Source organism: Trachemys scripta, chromosome 7, assembly GCF_013100865.1.
Source record: "Trachemys scripta elegans isolate TJP31775 chromosome 7, CAS_Tse_1.0, whole genome shotgun sequence".
NCBI lineage: Eukaryota > Metazoa > Chordata > Testudines > Emydidae > Trachemys > Trachemys scripta.
Window position 1 is genome coordinate 25,694,331 of NC_048304.1, and position 21,202 is coordinate 25,715,532.

The 21,202-nt window shown below is 39.8% G+C and overlaps 1 protein-coding gene across 6 annotated transcripts in view; it reads left to right on the forward strand.

Annotated features, from left to right (window-relative positions):
• The window catches only part of ERC2 (ELKS/RAB6-interacting/CAST family member 2), an 840,163-nt gene that overhangs the window by 122,952 nt on the left and 696,009 nt on the right, over positions 1-21,202 (forward strand). For all 6 annotated transcript variants that reach the window (XR_004646570.1, XR_004646571.1, XR_004646572.1 and 3 more), the window contains exon 3: positions 16,491-16,907. Coding sequence is in view for 1 of the 6 variants with exons in the window: in XM_034777024.1 (XP_034632915.1) it covers positions 16,491-16,907 (417 nt within the window). In the remaining 5 variants the exon portion in view is untranslated. The remainder of the gene's footprint in view (positions 1-16,490; positions 16,908-21,202) is intronic.

The window sequence follows — 21,202 nt, forward strand, 5'->3', positions numbered from 1 at the left end:
GCAAAATACAAACCTCATATTTCCGCAAAGCTTTCATGGAATAACAAAGGCCAAGAACAGACCATCGTCATTTCTCGGGGACACATAATGTTTTGCGTTTGGTGCCTAGATGCTAGTGATAGTCAATTATTTTAGTTTTATTGAAATGTCTGGTACAGTTTTTCAAATCAACCTGCATTTCTTCCCAGGATTTAGTTTATCCAGTCTATTCTACAATACCTTTATTATAATATGATTTATTAATTTTTCACCTTGTATTAGTATATTTGTACAATGGCCACAATCTGTATATGTTTGAACCTATATTCAGATGCTGATTCCTCTTGGAAACATTCTTCTTATTGAAGCAGTATGAATAAAGGCAAAATATAGAATTCAGTTTACTATTGGCTTCAGTTTTTAAGGGCTATATTCTCCCCCATGTTAGGTTTTTTCCCTTGGTAGGGCAGTAATCTCTGACTTTTTTTGACTGTGGAGTTTTTGCTCCTTGTTCTGTCTACGGTGGAAGAAACAGTCTTTCTCCTTGGACAAAGTCTCTACAAGGCAGTGGAACAAAGCCCAGTTCATAGGATGCTATTCAAGAAAAAGTTTCTACTTTTAAGTTTTTTCTAGGATCTTAACAAACATCCTATCAGAGAGCCCCGAATCTTCTTAAGGAAGAAAACCAGTCAAATAAGAGAGGATTGAAAATTATGTATCCACAGGTTCTTCAGTGTTTGAAATCTGGCCTTGATTGCTCTCATTAATCTCTTTTATTAAGTGGTTTGCTGAATCAGTGACTGAAAAATAATTCTTTTTCACATGCGTAATCTTCAATTTTATGAGAAGCAGACTTCTCAAGCACATTCTACATTTAGAGTGAATTAGCCTCCCTGCCTGCAGCCACCACCAAACTGGATGATATTTCAAGTGCAGGGGAGAGAGACTTCCAAAAAACCCTTTGGCTTAGAGGTAGGGTTGCCAGTTCTGGTTGGACGTATTCCTGGAGGTTACATCACCGGACATAATCTTTAATTAAAGATTAATCTGTAACTCCTGCAGACTCGAAGACAATCCTGGAGGGTTGGCAACCCTACTTAGATGTGGTTGCCTTAGGCTAGGATTGCCACCTTTCTAATTGCTGGTAACTGGACCCCGGAGGCCCTGCCCCTTCTCTGCCTCTTCTCCTTGAGGTCCTTCCCCCGTTGCTTGCTGGATTGTCTCAAGGAACCTGCTGGCAGGTAGGAGGTGGCCCTGGCTGAGCAGGGGCTGGCTCGGGTTAATGACCCAGTGCCTCCCCCCCGACCTGCAGTAACCCTAAATGGCACCCGGACACAGAAACCAAAAACTGGATTATCCGGGTAAAGCCCGGACTGGTGGCAACCCTACATTAGGCTGGTAACCAGGAGGCCATGAGTCCTAAAATTCCCCTCTTCCATTAACTTGTATCTCTACTTCTCTTCACTTATTATTGAGCATGACCTCATATACCTTACCCTAGGAGTAAGGCAAGTATAATTCCTTAGATTTTACAAATAGGTTAACTGAAAAATTGCCCATGGTCACTTCTAACAGAATTGAGAATAGAACTCTGGTCTCTAATATGACAGACACAGGTCTTATTCATGAATCTCACTGCTTTTTCTCTCTCTTCTGTCTATAAACACTGCTCTAACCACTAGACAACACTCCCCCTATACCCAAGGATAGAATCTAGGATTTTTGATCCCCAACTTCCTTCAGATGTCTAGCAAATGATTATGCAAAGTATGTACTTTCCTTCTAATGACTGGCCACGTGGAGAATAGTATTCTTAGCTCAATGAGGACCAATCTGTGTTGGAGATCTGATCGTCCTGGGTTCATCCTGCTGCTGGCCTATGGAAGGGGGTCTTTATGGTTGCATATTATAAAATTTCTGATTTTCCGGTTTTCTTTTCAAACAGCTGGCTTACTTAGTCCCCATGGAGAAAAGGAATATTTAATAGTGGATTTTATAGTTATGGTGAAAAATAGAACAAAAAAAATTCTTACATTTTGGAAATTTGTCACGTTTCAGTTGCCACGTATTGGCAGGTTTGAAGGTTGAGAAGAATGGGCAGAAGTCTGTCTCATCATCAGTGAAGGATTTTTTAATTTACACCAGTTCTCCCTGGCTAGTGCAGGGCCGGCTCCATGGTTTTTGCCGTCCCAAGCAGTGCAAAAAAAAAAAAAAAAAAAAAAAGTAGTGATCGTGATCTGCGGCGACAGTTCGGTGGGAGGTCCTTCGCTCCAAGCGGGAGTGAGGGACCGTCCGCTGAATTGCCGCTGAATAGCTGGATGTGCCGCCCGTCTCTGGAGTGGCCGCCCCAGCACCTGCTTGGCAAGCTGGTGCCTGGAGCTGGCCCTGGGCTAGCGTCTTTGGCAGGAATAACATCAGGGAAGAATAACACCATATACCCTTCATATACTATCATTTGTGCTGCCTGGTGGATTCTGTCTGTTCATTGCTAATTGTTTTTGAATAATAAGTACAGTACAATCATTATTATATAGCATTTCCCAGGAGTTACCACATTTCGGCCTATGCTGTACTTAGAAAAGGAGATAAACACAGGCACTCTGTGATAAGGTTTAGAAAATGTTGACTTTAATGGCTTTTATTGTATATTAATAAAGATATAGTGGACACTATCAAAAAGAACATTTTCAGCAGTGCAATATAGATAACTTGTCATGGTCGTCATCATCATCATCATCACTCCCATAACTGCATTGGTCATTGGGGCACCATCATTGATGAGCAATCAACCAATTGTCTCCACCCCTGATGATTGTGTGTCAGTGCTTGAGTCTCTGAGAAGTCCATTCCTGTCCATTCTCCTCTTCTGTCTACCTCTTCTTCTCTTCCTCTGTACTGTCCCTTGGAAGATGATCTTGGATAGGCCAGATGATCTGTTACATGGCCATATCACTTCAGCTTGTGCTTCTTCAAGGTCATCAGGAGGTCTCTGTAGTAAGATGAGGCCCTGAAACAAACCCTTATCAGAGGCCCAGTATGAAGCCTGAGGCCTGAACTAAAGTAATGGTCAAGACTTTTCTAACATAAAGCAAAGTTAAGCTGTGAGCCAGAGGCAGGCCCTGCTCACAGAAGCTGGCAAGGAAAGGGCTGATGCTGCAAAAAGAGACATACGTACAAGGTACTGGACAGCAGATATCAGAATATTCGCATACTTGTACATTCCACACACAACAAGGAACAAGCTGACCCATCCCAATGACAGGGCCAAAAGGGTAATATGATGGATAGAGTTGTTTTGTTCAAACCAACATGTACAAAGTGAGAGGCGGCACCTTACTACGTAGAGGGGTTGTACCTTGCTACGTAGAGGGGTTGCACCTCAATACGTCAGGAGTGATGTGTAACTTGTTTGTACCTGTGTATAAGAATGCACCCCTGAGTGGTTGTCTTTGTCCAGCCTAGGGGGCAGTGGAAAGTCCCGCCACTGACTGAGCTGAGTCCACTGTCAAGGGAGCACATATGTACTGGCTAGCAGCACCTTAGCAGCACCTTGGACTTTATTTGCCCGGGAGCTGGAGACTGTGAATTTCTAAAGGCAATAAAACTGGCCGACATGCCTTCGTACCTTACTAGAGTCTGTGGTCATTGGGGGTTCTCTCGGGGTCTGCTGTGTCAGCTATCTGCGCAGAGCTGGGACAGCACACAGAGGGAACACACGCACGCAGCTGATTGATATCAACATTGAACAGAGCAGAGCACCACACCGGTAGCGTCTGACAACAGTCTTCATATGACCCAGCACATTGGGTGATGATGTTGCGGACCTCTTCATTAGTGGACGAAATAGGAGATCCCCAGGATTTTATGGAAATATCTCTACTACCTGTATTTTCTGTTCAAGTTCTGTCATAAGGGTCCATGTCTCACATGCATACAGAAAAATGGAGATGTCTGATGCGTGCAGCAGTTTCAGTTTGGATTCCAGGGAGATGTTCTTATTCCTCCAAATTGACTTTAGCTTTGCCGCTGCTGCTGTTGTTTGCGCAGTTCTTGCCAGAATTTCTATCTTTGATCCTTCACCAGTGATGATTGCCCCAAATACTTGAACTGTTTCACACAGCTCTTGTCTACTGACGGTGATATGTGAGCTGATCCTGTCATGTTTGTTTGTCATTCGCTTGGTTTTCTCTGCATTGATTTCCATGCTGTATTTTGCGGAGGTTTCATCCAATCATTTCACAAGGTTGGCAAGTTCATCTTCGCTGCTTGCCAGACCATCAATGTCATCAGCGAACCAAAGATTTGAGATTGTTTGCCCCCCAATGCTGATTGTGCATATATGATCTTCTAGGGCATAAGTCATTATGCGCTCCAAGTAGATGTTTAACAGTGTGTGTGAAAGAAGGCAGCCTTGCTGGACTCCAATAGTGGTATGAAACCACTCTCCTGTTATGCCATTGATGAGAACTGCACAGCTGGCATTGGCATACAGTTGTTTAATGGTAAGAATAAGATTACGACCAACATTGTACTTCTTCATGGTTGCCCAGAGAGCTTTGTGTCATACTCAAACGCCTTCTTGAAGTCAACGAAGACTTGGTCGATATCCTGCTGGTGTTGTAAGTAATTATCACATAGAACACGAAGGTTGAAAATCTGTTCTGTGGTACTTCTTCCAGCACGAAAGCCAGCCTGTTCTTCAGCAATGATATTCTCCGCTTGTGGCTTCAATCTGTTCAATATGACTTTCAACATCACTTTGCTGGGATGGTCTGGTAATTTTTGCACAGTGGCAGGTTGCCTTTCTTTGGTAGAGTGATGATTAGTGACTGTGTCCACGTGGAGGGCCAGATCTTGCTGCAGTTCTTGGTGAGTACATCTATTACTATTTCTATTCTGAATTTCATCAGTTCGGCTGGGATGTTTTCAATACCTGTAGCCTTTCCATTCTTGAGTGATTTCACAGCTGTCTCCACTTCTTCACTCAGTATTGGAAAGTCATCCTTCTCTATTGAATCGGGGCTGTCTAGGACATTAAGATCTCTATTTGTCTGGTGGTTGTATAGATCAGAGCTGTAATTTGTCCACCTATTGATGATGTCCCTTTCTTCTGTAAGACTGTTCCCTTCTTTGTCTTGAATTGAGTTAGCTTTGGTCCATCTTTCATTCGTCAGATCTTTTGCAACCTGGAAGGTTCATTTGCTTTTTTTATTATTGATACACTCTTCAATTTTAGAGCATTGTTTTTCAATCGGTATCTCCTTGGCCACCTTCATTCCTTTCTTGATATTTCTGCCAATTGCTCAGTATTTATCAGCTCCCTCAGTGGTGTTCTTGTCTCTCTTAAATTCTCTTGTAATGTCACACATTTGTTGTATTTCATTTGTGACCCATGGTTTTGTCGTCTTACGATGTTTCCCCAGGATGTCCATTGCAGCCTCATTCATTACAGTGTTGCAATTGTTGGTCACTGTTTCTATGTCTTCCTCTAGAGCAAGGAGCGGGGCAAATTTTCTGCCGATCATTGCTTGGAATGACTCTGCAATGTTTCAATCTCTGAGTCTTTCTAAATCAAACTTGGTTCTGGTGAACTTTGGCCTGATGATTTTCCTTAGCTGAAGCCAAAAATTTAGCATCACAAGGTCGTGATCACTTCCAATATCAGCACCAAGAAAAAAGAAGAACAGGAGTACTTGTGGCACCTTAGAGACTATCAGCACCGGGGATGCTCCTTGTTTTAGCTCTGTTAATCCCAGAACAAAATCATTTTTGCACCATGATGTAGTCAATCTGGCTGTGATGTAGACCATTAGGTGTGTGCCACATTAATTGTCTAGATGCTTTATGTGCTCCTAATGTGTGTGCAAGAACCAGATTGTTATAGCTGGCAAACTCCAAAAGTCTCAATCCTCTCTCATTGGTTACCGCATTACATTAAGCGCCACAATAATCTTGCCAATCTGCCTGTGCATCAGTACCCACTTTAGCATTCCAATCTCACTGAACAATCAGGCTATCTTTCTTGTGTACCTTATCGATGGTGTCTTGGAGCTGATTGTAAAAATCTTCAATTTGCTCATCTTCATAGTCTGTTGTAGGGGCGTAGACTTGTACCACTGTGATATTAAACAGTACTGCCTTTAGACGGATGGAAATAACCCTGCTGGATGTTGGGTGGCATCCTAATACTGAATTCTCGATGTCTTTATGCACAAGAAATTCTACGCCGTTGACATGTTTGTCTTTTCCATGGTAATAGAGTGGCCTCTCCAAAGTTCTTCTTTCTGACCTTAGAGATTCACAGGAGTCTTGCTCCATTTTGTATGTGAGTTCTTTCAACCTCCCTATTTGTCTCAATGTCCTTACGTTCCATGTGGCTATGATGATATCTCTTCCATGGATTCTCTTTGTTGGGTTACACCAGTAGTATACTTGTCGCGTCCGCCCGGATGGCACGGTCATTATTAACCCAAGCTGCGACCAATTCGGTATGGATATGGTTGACTTGCTCATCATATGGTATATCTTTGGCAAATTTCTAACCTGGCGGAGCTCATTCCTCTCCAGGCAGCCCCCTTTTAGTCACTTCTTATGCCATGCAGGAGGAGCAGTGGGCCTATTCTGTTCCGGGACCCCCATTATAATTATAATATTATAGCAATATTATACTAAAATATGTACTGCTTTTAATGGTGTAAATAAGACTATGGAATATAATAGTTTAGAGAATGTGATTTATTGCCCTCATGTTATCAGACATTATTGAAGTTGACTGTGAAACAGCTTTCAGGCCATTGAAGTCATTGGGAATGTCAGTATTGACCGCAGTGCAAACTAGATCAGATACCCCTAGCATAATTCATTTTTAGGAGGATGAGGATCATATGATACCATCTCCTGTAATTATAAGCTTCCTGGGAAAGTTACACTCCATTTATTTCTACATGTGAAATCATATTTTTACAGGTGGGTAATGGGTTTAGCCAGTTTATTGTTATTTTTTTTAAAAATGGCAACAGCTTTTTGAAAATTTCAGCTCACTTTATAAGAAATTTTAATTTTTTGGTTGTTAAAAAGGATTGTCAGAAATATTTGAATTATAAACAGTCCTTGAAAATTCTGTGAACATTTGCTCACACAGAACCAATATTTACCTCCTCCCATTTGAGATTTCTGAGATGCTAATTCCACCACTGAGTTTAATCTGCCTTTTCCCATTAGCACTTCTAATATATGACCCTAATGCAATAGCATGCTGGATTGTTGTTCATTGTAAATCTGTTGTACACCATATTTTCTTAAAGGAATAGTAATGCAGTAGGCAATCTTTCTGTCTGTTTGTGGTTTAACATGGAGTCAGCCTATTTATGCTAGCAAAAAAGTTATTTTTTTGAGACTTGCATCATGTCTGTCAAGTGATTTGTAATAAGATGCTGACAATTTGACTTCAGAGGATGGTTTAATGGAAGGGGTTGTAGTTGGCACTCCAAAGTATTTAATATTACATGTCCATGGCTTGAAAACTCACAAGTGTTTGACTTAAACCAAACTTGTATTTAAGCAAGAGGCCAAGGCAAGGGAGTGCCTTTTTGAGAGTGATTACAGTACATGCCCGCAGACTTGTTCTAAGGCATGAAGATGAAACCTGATTAACAGCTAACACCAGAAAAGAGCAAAAAAACCCCCAGAAATATAATGCCTTTTTTTCTTAGTTGGAAATGTTAGACTGGAAACACTAGAACAGAACCTACTTACAGAAAATGATGGAAATAATTTTTAATAGTGACTTTGGCTAACATGAGATAAGTGGTAGACCTCGTTCAATTAAAAAATATTTAGACATTTGTTTGATCTTGCTGGTAGAAAAACTGGCCGGTTTTGTCTTTTAGATGAGACATAAAGCAGAGGTGCTGATCTCTTAGAATTATTGAGCCGCAGATGCACTTTTCACAATAATAGGGGGTTAAACATTAATGTTCTGGCTAAATTCCAATGTGATTAACTAAAATTACATTGGATAAGGTATCTTTCCTGACCTGTCCTAAACCATTATATAGTGTGCACTGTTCAGCACTTGTCATGTTTCAACCCCTATAGATGACTGTACAGTGGCAGCATGGATAATGTGTTTCCTATATATGGTTTTCAGAACATTTGGGGAATCTTCAGGCAGTATGGTGTTGTGTAAAATAAGTAGTTATTGCTATTTTTATTGATTACTATTATTATTTATTAAACAGCCAACTTATTATAATGGCTATTGGAAACAAAAAACAACAACAACAACAAAAAGACAACCCTGCTATGTACATTGAAAGGTATTGCTTGATTTTTTTCTTTACTTAATACTAAATATGTTGTATTGCCATTTTGTGGCCTTGATCCTAAAAGGGGATCTGCCTCTGAATCTTAGTCCATTCAGAGTCCCTTTGAAATCAACAGAACTCTGCACAGGTAGATTTCTATCTGCTAGGCCTGCATTCTTACATGCTGCTCCACTGTATGAAATAAACTCTGTCGCGGGCCCCCATTGCTCTCCTCACTCAAATTTCTCCTCATGTTCCAACTTCTGCTATGTGACCCACAAACAGAAAAAAGACATTTTGATTTTTAAAAAAATATGTAATTGACTCTTTCATCTGAACTTCCCAGTTTGTCCTGTTTTTCTGTGTATACTCTCTAGATTTTAAGCTCTCTGAAGCAAAGGCTATTTTGAAATCTGTTTTATATACAGGGCCAAACATAATGTTGATTGACAAATATAATATAACAGATTCATATTAAGATATATCTGAATATATATAAAAGTTAAAATGAATTCTTTTACTAGATTAACAAATTGCTGAAAAAATATAAATTCAGTCTTTTGAAGACTGCCCACATTTTAAACAGTATGTATTTTTGAAAGATTTCATTGATATCTAAATGTCATTTTTATCACATTTCCAGCAAAAGTGCTTCAGCAGGTTATGAAGTACATAAAAGGTTAAGATGGACCCCCTGCTCTGAATAATAATTTTCTTGTTTTCCCTATTATTCTTTTTAATTGGTGTTCTTTGATTTAACAGTTTGATTTAGCAGTTTCTTCAGGTGGAGGAGGTTTTCCATTAAAACCCTATTTTAGCCTCTCCTCTCAATTTAACAGAAAAGCTCCATTTGCCCTGAACTACCTCAGTCCACAGAAGAAATTTTTGAGAGGTTTGAAGGGGATTGGACAAGACAATATAAAAGTAAAAATAAAGATTTTTGTTATTTGAATGGGACTTTTTTTGGTTCATTAAGGCGAAAACTGCAGGAGTAATTCCAGTGAAGTCAATAGGAGTAGAATTACTTCAAGCTGACAAGCAACAAACAGAAATCATGAAATTCCCTGTTAGAGTGTCCACAGACAGTGCTTAATTTGTAATGAAAGTGGTGCCAGGGCTCAAGCAATTTTTTTACATTCATAATTGATTCAGCAAGCCCAGCGGTGCTGGGGCTATGAACTGCCAAGTCTAGAGGTGAGCCCTGGTTAATCACTGGTCCAAAGCAACCTTAACTCTGCTCCTTGTATCATGCCCTGTTCCACATATGGGTTAGCTTTTGATAAGCCCCAGAGCTTGAATGATAGGTTGTGAAATCTAAACAAAAATGCTTTATTTTATCAGCCTAATCCATCTATCAACCAACCGCTGTGGTATCCAGGCATGAAATAAACCATATCTAGAGTATTAATCATAATTATAGCTAAGGAGGGAGGCAGTGCTGTTTGGCAAATTAAACTTAAACTAAGCTGCACATCCCTGGAAGTGTTTGCACTTTGTTCATAAAAACTAGAGCTGGTTAGAAAATGGGAAAATAAAAACCTGAACATTTTCGAGTATTCCTTTTGAAAAGCAATGCTCAAAAATTTCCAATCAGCTCTAAGAAAACTGTACAGAGTATATTGCTAGTACAGCACAATGTTCAACTTGTATAATTTGAAATTTAGGAATGTGTGTAGGTATCTCTTCTGCAGAAATAATATTGAAAATACTTGGCACATTGTAAAAGCAAACATTTTTTATTTCAGAAGTATATTTACAATATCCAGGTTTCAGTAATCTTTTGCAGGACTGCTTTAGCAGGACCCAGATAGGGAGATGAACCCCATTAGAAGCAGGGGAGACTTTTAGCAAGGGGTTTCCAGGAGTCTCCTCCAGCACCTCAGTGGAACTGCAGATTGATTCTCTTCCTCAGATACAGAGTTGGGGAGCAGATTGGAAACTTGCCACCTTGAAGGCCAGAAAGGGATGGGAAGGGTTTAATTGTAATTTTCATCCTAAACTGTTCATTAACAATACTTTTTGTCATGTGGTTTTTCCTTGTTCTTTGAAGAAGCTTGAGTGCTTTTGAATGTCCTTAATATTCTGGTCAAACGTTGACTGCTGTGATAAAATAACTCCTGGGGATCCTGCTCTCTGACTTCAGAGAGAATCTGCCGGGAGTAACTGCAAGATTCAGATTCTGAGCATCTTTTGTAGACAACAGGCATTTGGAATCTGAATCCAAATGGGATTGATTATGTTGACTTTTAGGTTGTGAGAAATCATGTCAGGATTAAGGTTTAGTTAAGAGACCCAAATATCCTAGAAAGCTTCCCTAAAGCAGTGCTAAGCACTTCTGTTCTGAAGGAGAACAGATAAGGTTAAGCATGGCAAAGACGTAAAATGAGAGAGACATCTTTGTAGATAAAAAAAGAAAACGGTAAAGGGTCTCCCTTCGACCCTTCCAACCACCATATATTGGTGGTGGTGGTATAATTTATTTGTATTACTGCAGTGCCTAGTAGGGGTCCTAGTAGACCAGGACCCCACTTGGTAGGCACTGTACAAACAGAGAATAAAAATACGGTTCCTGCCCTGGATGTTGTTACTTTAATTGCTGAAGGAAAAAATTTAAAACATGGATTCCTAACATTAGACTGCAGGTGCTCAGCACCTCTAAAACTCAAGCTACTTTTAGTTAGATACTTAATGTTAGACAGCAAAATGTGAAAAATGTAATTAGTGTGCCTATATTAATCTAATTCTTACTCTTGGACTCTGTTCTTTATCATTTTTTTGTTTCTACCTATTTATATAATTTACTAACCATAGTCAGGGCCACATTCTCCCATCCTTACTCACAGTGGAAGAACCTTACTCTTCAAATAGTCCTCAGTAGAGTAAAGTACTATTCAGTGAGTGAAGGTTGGAGAATTCTGGTTCTTGGAAAAAAATGCATATCCTAGAAATGCTTGCCTTAGAAATCATGCTGTATTTTTCCAAAGGTATGAGAAAGAAGGATGACTAATTGTTTAAAAACATACCCTTAGAAACCACACCTTGTTGCAGTCTGAAGGCACCTATGGCACCAGTGTTTTGTTATAATATGATGGTAGTGATGATGATGATTGTTTTAATGATACACATTCTCTGTGCAAAGCTCTGCTGGGATCTGAGGAACTGCCTGGCTGCTGGCCATTTGTTTATATTTTGGTGCATATATGTGTACTTCCTGTTGACATTTTGTTTGATATTTCCATTTTATAAATGTCCCTTTCTCCAGTGTATTTTATAACATCCGAAAGTAGTCGTTCACAGCAAACATTCCTCTTACAGCAACTGGTTGGTTTCAGAATCATTTGTATTGCCTGAGTAAGGACTACAGGATTTAGTCCATGAGTATTGGACTGATTCTATCAGTAAGAGGAAAAATATTGATTAACCAATTCTGAGAGAATATGGATAAAAAAGATTTTACTAAGAGGATTCTACAAGGTCCTGTGATATGCTGAAGAATTCTTGCATGTTGCTGCATGCCCTGACTTCCTATTGATAAAATGGGAATTGAAGGAGCATATTACTTCGCAGGAGATGCTCCAAACTAGAGTTTGAAAACCTAATAATAATATTTGACAAATAACAGCAATTATTCACTGAATAGAGTATTCAGCCAGATCTGTTCAGAACAGGATCACGTTTAGGAGCAGGATGAATTCAAAAGTACTAAAATTAGTTCACTGACCACGAAAGAAGTAGATCATGCTGGAGAAATTCCATGTAAGAAACCTGGAGGGATATTTCAGACTTGTATCAATGGCTTTTATATGCAAAGAATGCTCCGAATTGATTAATATTCTCCCATGCTTTAGGGATTGACTACAATACACTAGGGGCCAAAAACAATCTGACAGCAAGAGATTATAGTAAAGTTTTGGAAAAGGAACTATCACTTCTCTAGACAGTGTATAGTGAGACTGGGTTCAGTGCATTAGGAAGTAATACCATTTAACTGTGGCTGGATTTATAAAAGGACTGAATAATTTTCTTAACAATAATAAGATTTGCTATTTTGTCCCCTAAAGTAAGAAAGAAACCAAATCCCATGGCTCAGGATGTAAGCTGGTCACCTAAGGGGTCAGAAGATAATTTTTCCACTATGTGCAGCATTGTGCAATTGGTCAGCTGTGTAATAGGATTTTTTCACCTTCCTTTGAAGTATCACTGCTGGAGGCGGGATACTGGACTTGATGGACCAATGATTTGATACCAACTGGCAAATTTTATATTTCTGTGCCCTAAAACTCAGGGCATTATATATAGGGCAACTTTATTCCATTTCCTTTCACACTGCAAAGAGATAATATGATAGTGCAAGATGGCCTTTGAGGTGTCCCATAACATCTAAATATTAGCTGCAGATGGTGTTTTTAGAGAAGTGTGTGTGTGTGTGTGTGTGTGTGTGTAAAATCTTAGTTGAATGTAGAAACGCACAAAAATCCTACATTCTAGGTCAGGCATTTTCAGAGTTGGGGGCTTCACCCTACAGCCCAAACAAAATGATAAAAACTCCTGTCACTTTTATGTACAATAAGAAAATGCAAAGAGCTGTATTAGGCTTTAGCTGGACCTGATTTGTGATATCTTTCTCATGCATCCATCAGGGCTGCAGGGATAAAGCAGGGTTTCCCCTTCAGTGAGACCACCATGACAAGTGAGAAAAGGCATTTGCATGGCACTGTTGTAGCTGGTGTCACAAGATATATACCTGCCAGATGTGCTAAAGATTCATATGTCCCTTCATGCTTCAACCACCATTCCAAAGGACATGCGTCCATGCTGATGACAGTTTCTGCTCGATAGCCATCCAAAGCAGTGTGGATCGACGCATGTTCATTTTCATCATCTGAATCAGATGCCACCAGCAGAAGGTTGATTTTCTTTTTTGGTGGTTTGGGTTCTGAATTTCCGCATCAGAGTGTAGCTCTTTTAAAACTTCTTCTCTCTCAGATTTTGGAAAGCACTTCTGATTCTTAAACCTTGGGTCTAGTGCTGTAGCTATTTTTAGAAATCTCACAATGGTACCTTCTTTGTTTTTTGTCAAATCTGCAGTGAACGTGTTCTTAAAATGAACAACTTGTGCTGGATCATCATCTGAGACTGCTAAACATGAAATATATGGCAGAATGTGGGTAAAACAGAGCAGGAGGCATACAATTCTCCCCCAAGGTGTTCAGTCATAAATTTAATTAATGCATTATTTTTTTAAATGAGCATCATCAGCATGGAAGCATGTCCTCTGGAATGGTGGCCAAAGCGTGAAGGAGCAAACAAATGTTTAGCGTATCTGGCAACTAAATACCTTGCAATGCCGGCTACAAAAGTGCCATGTGATAGGATTGCCAGGTGTCTGGTTTTTGACCAGAACTCCCAGTCGAAAAGGGAACCTGGCAGCTCTGGTCAGCACTGCTGACTGAGCCGTTAAAAGTCCGGGTGGCGGCGCAGCAAGGCTCAGGCAGACTTCTTGACTGCCGTGGCTCCATGTAGCTCCCAGAAGCAATGGCATGCCCCCTTTCCGGCTCCTACACATAGGGGCAGCTGGGGGGCTCTGCACTCTGCCCCCGCCCCAAGCACCAGCTCTGCAGCTCCCATTGGCTGGGAACCATGACCAATGGGAGCTATGGGGGTAGTGCCTGCAGATGGGACAGCGCGCAGAGCTGCCTGGCCTCGTCTCCATGTAGGAGCCGGGGGAGGTGGGGCATGCCACTGCTTCCAGGAGCTGCTTGAGGTAAGTGCCACCCAGAGCCAGCATCCCTGACCCCCTCTCGCGCCCAACCCCCCTGCCCTAGCCCTGATCCCCCTACCGCCCTCTGAAGCCCTTGGTCCTAGCCCGGAGCACCCTCCTACACCCCAAATCCCTCATCCCCGGCCCCACACCAAAGCCCACAGCTGGAGTCCACCCCCTCTACCCCACCCCCTAACCCCTTCCCCCAGCCCGGAGCCCCCGCCCGCACCCTGAACCCCTCATTTCTGCCCACCAGAACCCACATCCCCAGCCCAGAGCCCACCCACATCCCAACCCCCTACCTCAGCCCAGAGCCCTGTCCTGCACCCTGAACTCTTCAGTTCTGGCCCCACCCCAGAGCACGCACCCCCAGCCAGAGCCCTCACCACCTACTGCATCCCAACCCCCTGAGCCAGCCTGGTGAAAATGAGCGAGTGAGGGTGGGGAGAGTGAGCGACACTGGGAGGGGGGATGGAGTGAGTGGGGGGCGGGACCTCAGAGAAGGGGTGGGGCAGTTGCAGGGCAAGGGTGTTCGGTTTTGTGTGAGTAGAAAGTTGGCAACCCTACCATGTGAATGTCTGTTCTCACTTTCAGGTGACATTCTAAATAAGAAGTGGCCGGCATTTTCTCCTGTAAATGTAAACAAATTTGTTTGTCTTATTGCTTGGTTGACCAAGAAGTAGGACCGAGTGGACTTGTAGGCTCTAAAGTTTTACATTGTTTTGGTTTTGAGTGCAGTTATGTAACAAAAGAAATCTACATTTGTAAATTACGCTTTAATGATAAAGAGATTGCACTACAGTGCTTGTATGAGGTGAATTGAAAAATACTATTTCTTTTATCATTTTTACAGTGCAAATATTTGTAATAAAAATAATATAAAGCGAGCACTGTGCACTTTGTATTCTGTGTTGTAACTGAAATCAATATAATTGAAAATGTCGAAAAACATCCACAATATTTAATAATTTTCAATTGGTATTCTATTGTTTAACAGTGCGATTAAAACTGCAATTAATCATGATTAATTTTTTTGAATTTATCATGTGAGTTAACTGCGATTAATCAACAGCCTTACTTATCAGTGATTTTATATGAGAACTTGAGGAGCTTCAGAAAGTGCATTAGGATTAAAATATATGGTGCCATGTTTCCAAATGATCAGAATCTCACTGATATGCTTGCTGAGATTGAAAAGCTTTTGTTTTGGACCATATGACTATCTAAAAGTTTATATTTTTATGAAGCTTAGTACATTGTTTAGACAATTTCATGAACATAGGGGAATCATTAACTGCTGTGAAAACTGCAAATAACAATATAATCTGAAGTTATACCATAAACTATAACAATTTGGGACAATTACTTGTGGCCAAATCTAGTCTTCATTTAGGCAAATCTCCTACTGACTCTGCCTTTAGTAAGGACTGCAAGGTTTGACTATCAGTGAATAGAAAACCACTTTATTCAGGCAGAGTACAGGAGGTACAAAATACTTAAGGACAATCTGCAGTGTAGAAATATATAGTAATCTAGAAGGAAACAAGTCGTCTTTATTCAATGATGGAATTACAACTTTTGGAACACTAATAAATTCATTTGTAATATATCCACTGGCTAGAGTACATCATAGCTTTAGAGTGATATGTTTAAATTCTTATAAAGTTGTCAGTGCTATACTGTATAACACAATGAAATGATTTTTTTCTGTTGAAAGTACTTTATGTTGAATTCAGTTCTTTCTGTTAAATATTCTTTGCTTGCATTTGACCTTTCTTTATGTTGATTTTGCTTCATTTTTTCATTTACCATGCTGTTCAGTTTTTGGATGCCAGGAGAACAAAGGTTTGTCCTCTTTTTGCAGTCAATTTGTTTTGCAAAATTCAGTATTGCTTATCATTTGTTCTATTTTTGTTTGTTTGAGATGCAGTAATCCTGTTTACTAAAGTTGTTCATTTATTTATTTTTTTGCAAATAAAGCTATTAATTTTTATTTATGGGGATGAATATGATTTGCATTATAGCATGAGCAGTACTACTGAAAAAAGTGGAAGACAGAATTACTTCTAGTATATGAAACAACTTAGAAAACAAGGAATACTGCGTCTTCAAGTTTATAGGCACAAAGTGTACTAGTGGTTGTGTCACTTTGAGGTTTTTGCAACAGTTCACTTTCTCTTCACTGCCTAGTTTTATTAAGCATTAATTTTACCTGTAACTGACACTATTTTGTGTTTGTGTTTCCATCCATGTTTTATATTTTTCCAGTAGCAGTTGAAAACCTTCATTACAAGTATTTTGTCACAGATGCATTTGACATTTTTATATGGTAGAATCATCACTGAGTCTATTAACTTCTATACCTTTACCTACCAGTAGATTAACAGAAGAAAAACTACATTTAGATCCTTCATTTACCTTATTTTTTTTTTTTTGTATTATAGCATTTGCAACTGACCATCCAGGCACTTCAAGATGAGCTTCGGACTCAGAGAGACCTTAATCATCTTCTTCAACAAGAAAGCGGAAACCGAGGAACTGAGCATTTTACTATTGAGCTTACAGAGGAGAATTTTCGAAGACTTCAGGCAGAACATGATAGACAGGCTAAAGAGCTCTTTCTCTTGAGAAAAACTCTAGAAGAAATGGAGTTGAGAATTGAAACACAAAAGCAAACACTAAATGCCAGAGATGAATCAATAAAAAAGCTTCTAGAAATGTTGCAAAGTAAAGGTTTGCCATCCAAAGGAATGGAAGATGACAACGAAAGAGCTCGAAGGATGGCCGAGGCTGAATCTCAGGTTAATCATTTAGAAGTGATTTTAGACCAGAAGGAGAAGGAAAACATACATCTTAGAGAGGTAAGAAAAGCACCTTCATCTTAAATCTTTTCAGATAAAAGGACATTTTCCTAATTTTGAAAATATATTTTATACTACTTTGAAACTTGAAACTGGAATCTATTTTCTTTTTGACTTTTCTTAAAACAAAAAAGATATTGAAACATTTAATTTGAAATTCTTCCAATCCACAAACACAAGGAATTACATGGACTCTGGAAACAGGTATAAGAAAATAAATTAGGTCACATTTTGGGTTTCCCACTTTGATAGTGTCCCTTTAACCACCAAGATACGTTTCCTTTGAAAAATCAAACTTATGCAGCTATTGAGGAGAGAATGAATAGCTACTGATACTGAAAATTAAATAAGGAAGAGTTGACAAAAATGGAGTAAAGTGGTGCAAGCTTATTTTTTTTTTCTCTTTGACTGTCTTGTTCTTGGCATTAACACATACAGGTTTCTGCTTCTGGTGTAAGACTGGGGGTTGAATCAGCCAAAGATCTGTGGCAGATCAAAGCATTGCATGTTGAATGTGAGGTGGTGGGAACTGGCTGGTACAGCAAATGTCTTAGAGTGGCAAAATGGTACATTTATCCAGAAAGGTTGGAACCACTCATCTACTCCTTGATGAATTTACACATAATTTCTGATCAGAAGTACTTATTGTCCTTGTCATGGAATGATTGTTTATGTTTACAGTTTCTTCAGTACTGGGAGAGAACAGCAGGAAGAAATATTTTTAAAGCATTCCTTTACATTTTCTTTTTTCTTTCTAACTTCTACAGCCTAGCAGCTTTCCTGTCACAAGGAGATATGGGCAAATCAGTTTGTCTGTAAAAAGAAATGACTCTAGTCTTCACCAGCCCTGAAACCAAGCTGAACTCAATTCCGGAGTTCAAAAAAGTTTGTTATGACTCTGAAATTACTAGTTTTAGGTGAAATATTAAGGACATCCCTATTCTGGTGGTATTTGACCCATCTGAAGCCCAGAAGTACTGGAAATCTCACAAGACTTGTTCTTATATTTCTAGTCCATTTTTCTTTCTTTCTTTGCAACACCCTGCTTTTTCAGGGAAGAAAAGTAAAGTTTTGTTCTCTAGGCATTGTGGGTCATAAAGCCTGTACCCTGAAGACCTTTCTCAGTCAAAACTCCCACTAAAAAGAAAAGTTATCCATTAGTAGGGTCTGAAGTCAATGGGATATTAAAGGAATTGCACCTGCTTGCATCAGCACTGAATTTGGCTCATAGTCTGCTAGAGTGAAGCTTCTGTGTTGCACTCTCTAGGCTATTAATCTAGCTTCCTGGTTTTGATCTGCTCTTGTCAGAATGACTTGTGCTGTTTATTTTAGGGTTAAATTATTTATTCATTTTTCATTGGCACTGTTTGTATCGTGGAGCTTAGTATCAGTGTTGTTTAGGTCTGTGAGTAAAGCTATATAGGAATGGAATGTGTTTTACTTTCAAGTTTGATATACTGCTTTGTGATGAAGAAATTTAATTTTAAGATAAGGAAACGTGTAACTTGGGGTACTGAATGGGCAAATTCAGCCTCCACTTCTGCTCCCCCCCCCAACAAAATGGAGGTCCTCAGAAAGAATCCTGTCCATAAGTTAGGAACGGTTTTGGACCTTTATGGGATAGACTGCACACAATTAGTGAATCATACTCAATTTTGCCACCTGGGTCTTTCCCTTAACAAACATTAGCAAAGCAATGGTCCCAACATAGATGTATTGGACTCCACTCTGTGATGAAATATTCACCAAGAAGCTCCAACTCCATGAGGCTAGATTATCCACTATAGAAAAGAATATTAGAATGTCAGGTAGGTATTGGTTGCTCTCTGGTGTTATCTCTTGGGGCCCTCTTTTTTGTTCTGGTAACTGATTATGCCCCCTGTGCACTGGCAACACATCATGAAAGTTTCCAATCTTCAGTTCGTACTGCATTTCCTCTCTTTGTAGCTGTACATTTTGAGTCCTACGTAACTTGAGGACACCTGAATTCAGATTTTCTCTCCTGAGAATGTAGAAAAGCTGTGATCTAAAGGGATCAGGCTCCTGGACCTAATCTATGGGAGAGGTATGTGATAGGGTGTATCCCAGGGAGGGGACCCTGAAACCATATGGCATTGATAGAAAGAAGGCCCACCAAGCCAACCAGGACCCAGACAACACTGGGGTTTTGAATATAAATTGTCAGCCTGGTTTTGAAGGCTATGCAGGAAGGCATTGCCAGCTGGGAGCAAATTACATGCAGTGGAGTCCATTTAAGATCAACACCTTAAAGAAATGATTACTTTCAGACAAGAGAAAGAGGATTGTACTGTCCAGAAGCAGAGAGCTCTTACTGACCCATTGGAGTTACTCTATTGTTTGTACTATGGGGTATTATGTTTATAAATTTACTTCTTGCAAAACTGCATGGAATGAAATACACACTTTTTGCCAAATTAGTTTCAATTTGGGCTATGCCAGAATCTGTTCAATAAAACCCCATCCAGACAGGGTGACATTAATCTCAAACCTGAATCTCTGTGAATCTTTGTATTGTTCTAGCTGTACTATATTTGATATTTTTTAAAAGATCTTTTAAAGGTACCTTGAAATATCTTATCTTCTCTCACATTTCTGCCAGAACAAGAAACCAATATTTTGTAAAAGAAATCTGTACATTTCTATATACCTCTTTATTGGCTGGTTTATAGCGATGTGTAAAATTCATTGTTTCAAAGTAAAGAATTTTTTATTCTCACTGCATCTCTTTTCTGATTTGGATGACACTGTTCTGATTTCTTTTTGTAAGAATGATTAATGGATTTTCAGGAAGCAGTAAGAGAGAGGTCCGTCTTGGTAAAATTAACAGCTTGGATTTAGTTTAGTATTGTTACCCATTTTGATCCAAGTGGTTTGCAAGTATTTGGGGTCATCTTAGTTGCTTGTGTTAGGATGAGAAATTGATGATGGAGACTTCCTTGATACAAAGACTGTGCACAAAGTCCTGTTTCCTTGAAGCCAGTAGGAATCAAACAGGAAACAATTTCCTTGCTCCATATTCCAAGCTGCTCTCCATATCAGAAGTGCTCTTTTTCTTAGCTTTTCCGCAGGTGGTAATTAGCTTTTCCGTAAGTACTTCTTTTGCTGCTTTCTCCATCTGCTTCTGAGATGTTTCTTGCTTCATTTGCTACACATATGGTTCCACCAAAATAATACACAGGCCTCTGCATTTGCATTCAGTGCCCAGTTAACCCCTCTGCCCACATAGCTTAGCTCCTGACTGACCTTGAATGTGGCTTCTCTTTTGGACAGTGGCTGTTACTGTTTCAGCTATCTTTCTCTACAAGGACACTGAACCGCTTCTTAAATTTATCCTGAATGAAGGGTGTGGCTACTATGCCCACCAGCATCAATGAAGATTCACACAACTCCTACCATAATAGTATTGTTACAGTATATTCATATTCTTTTGAGAAGTCAAAGTTATCACAAGCTCGTCTTAAAAAATGAGCCTTTGATTAAAAAATTAGTGAATGGACTGGTGAAATAAAATCCTTCCCTCATTCAAGATAATGAGGGGAGAGGGATAGCTCAGTGGTTTGAGCATTGGCCTTCTAAACCCGGGTTGTGAGTTCAGTCTTTGAGGGGGACACTTAGGGATCTGGGGCAAAATCAGTACTTGGTCCTGCTAGTGAAGGCAGGGGGCTGGACTCAATGACCTTTCAAGGTCCCTTCCAGTTCTAGGAGATAGGATATCTCCATTTATTTATTTATTTATGTCCAGGAACCATATAAAACCCTTTTCTGGATTGTTAGGAACATAGTTGCTCTGAGTGTCAGGCAGCTGAACCAATAATATTTTATTGTGGCTATCTGCATAAGACCTAGAGTCATGAGAGATGGGTTCTAGTTTTGGCTCTACCACTGACCTGCTGTGAGTCTGGGGTAAGTCACTTAATATTCATGGAATACATGAAAACTGCAGCTTTTAGATCACCAGTAACAGGAGCCAAGGCCAAGTGGAGAAAGTCATTGTGGGCCATGTTAGGAAGGCGTTTCACCATCTGTAAAATGACGATATTTCCCTACATCCTAAGTCTGTTGTGAATCTTCTAGTATTCATGTTTCTCAAGTGCACTGAGAACCTATTTAAGAGTCTTTATTAATGCAAATGATAAGCTTCACTGAATTCTTGGTGCCAAGGTTTGAATCTTTCTCCCACTTTTTCTCCCATGTCCTTTAAGTCTCCTGTTTTTGTTTTTTATTGAAGATGAGCAATTTTATTTTCAATTGAAAAGCATAACAAAGAGAAGGCA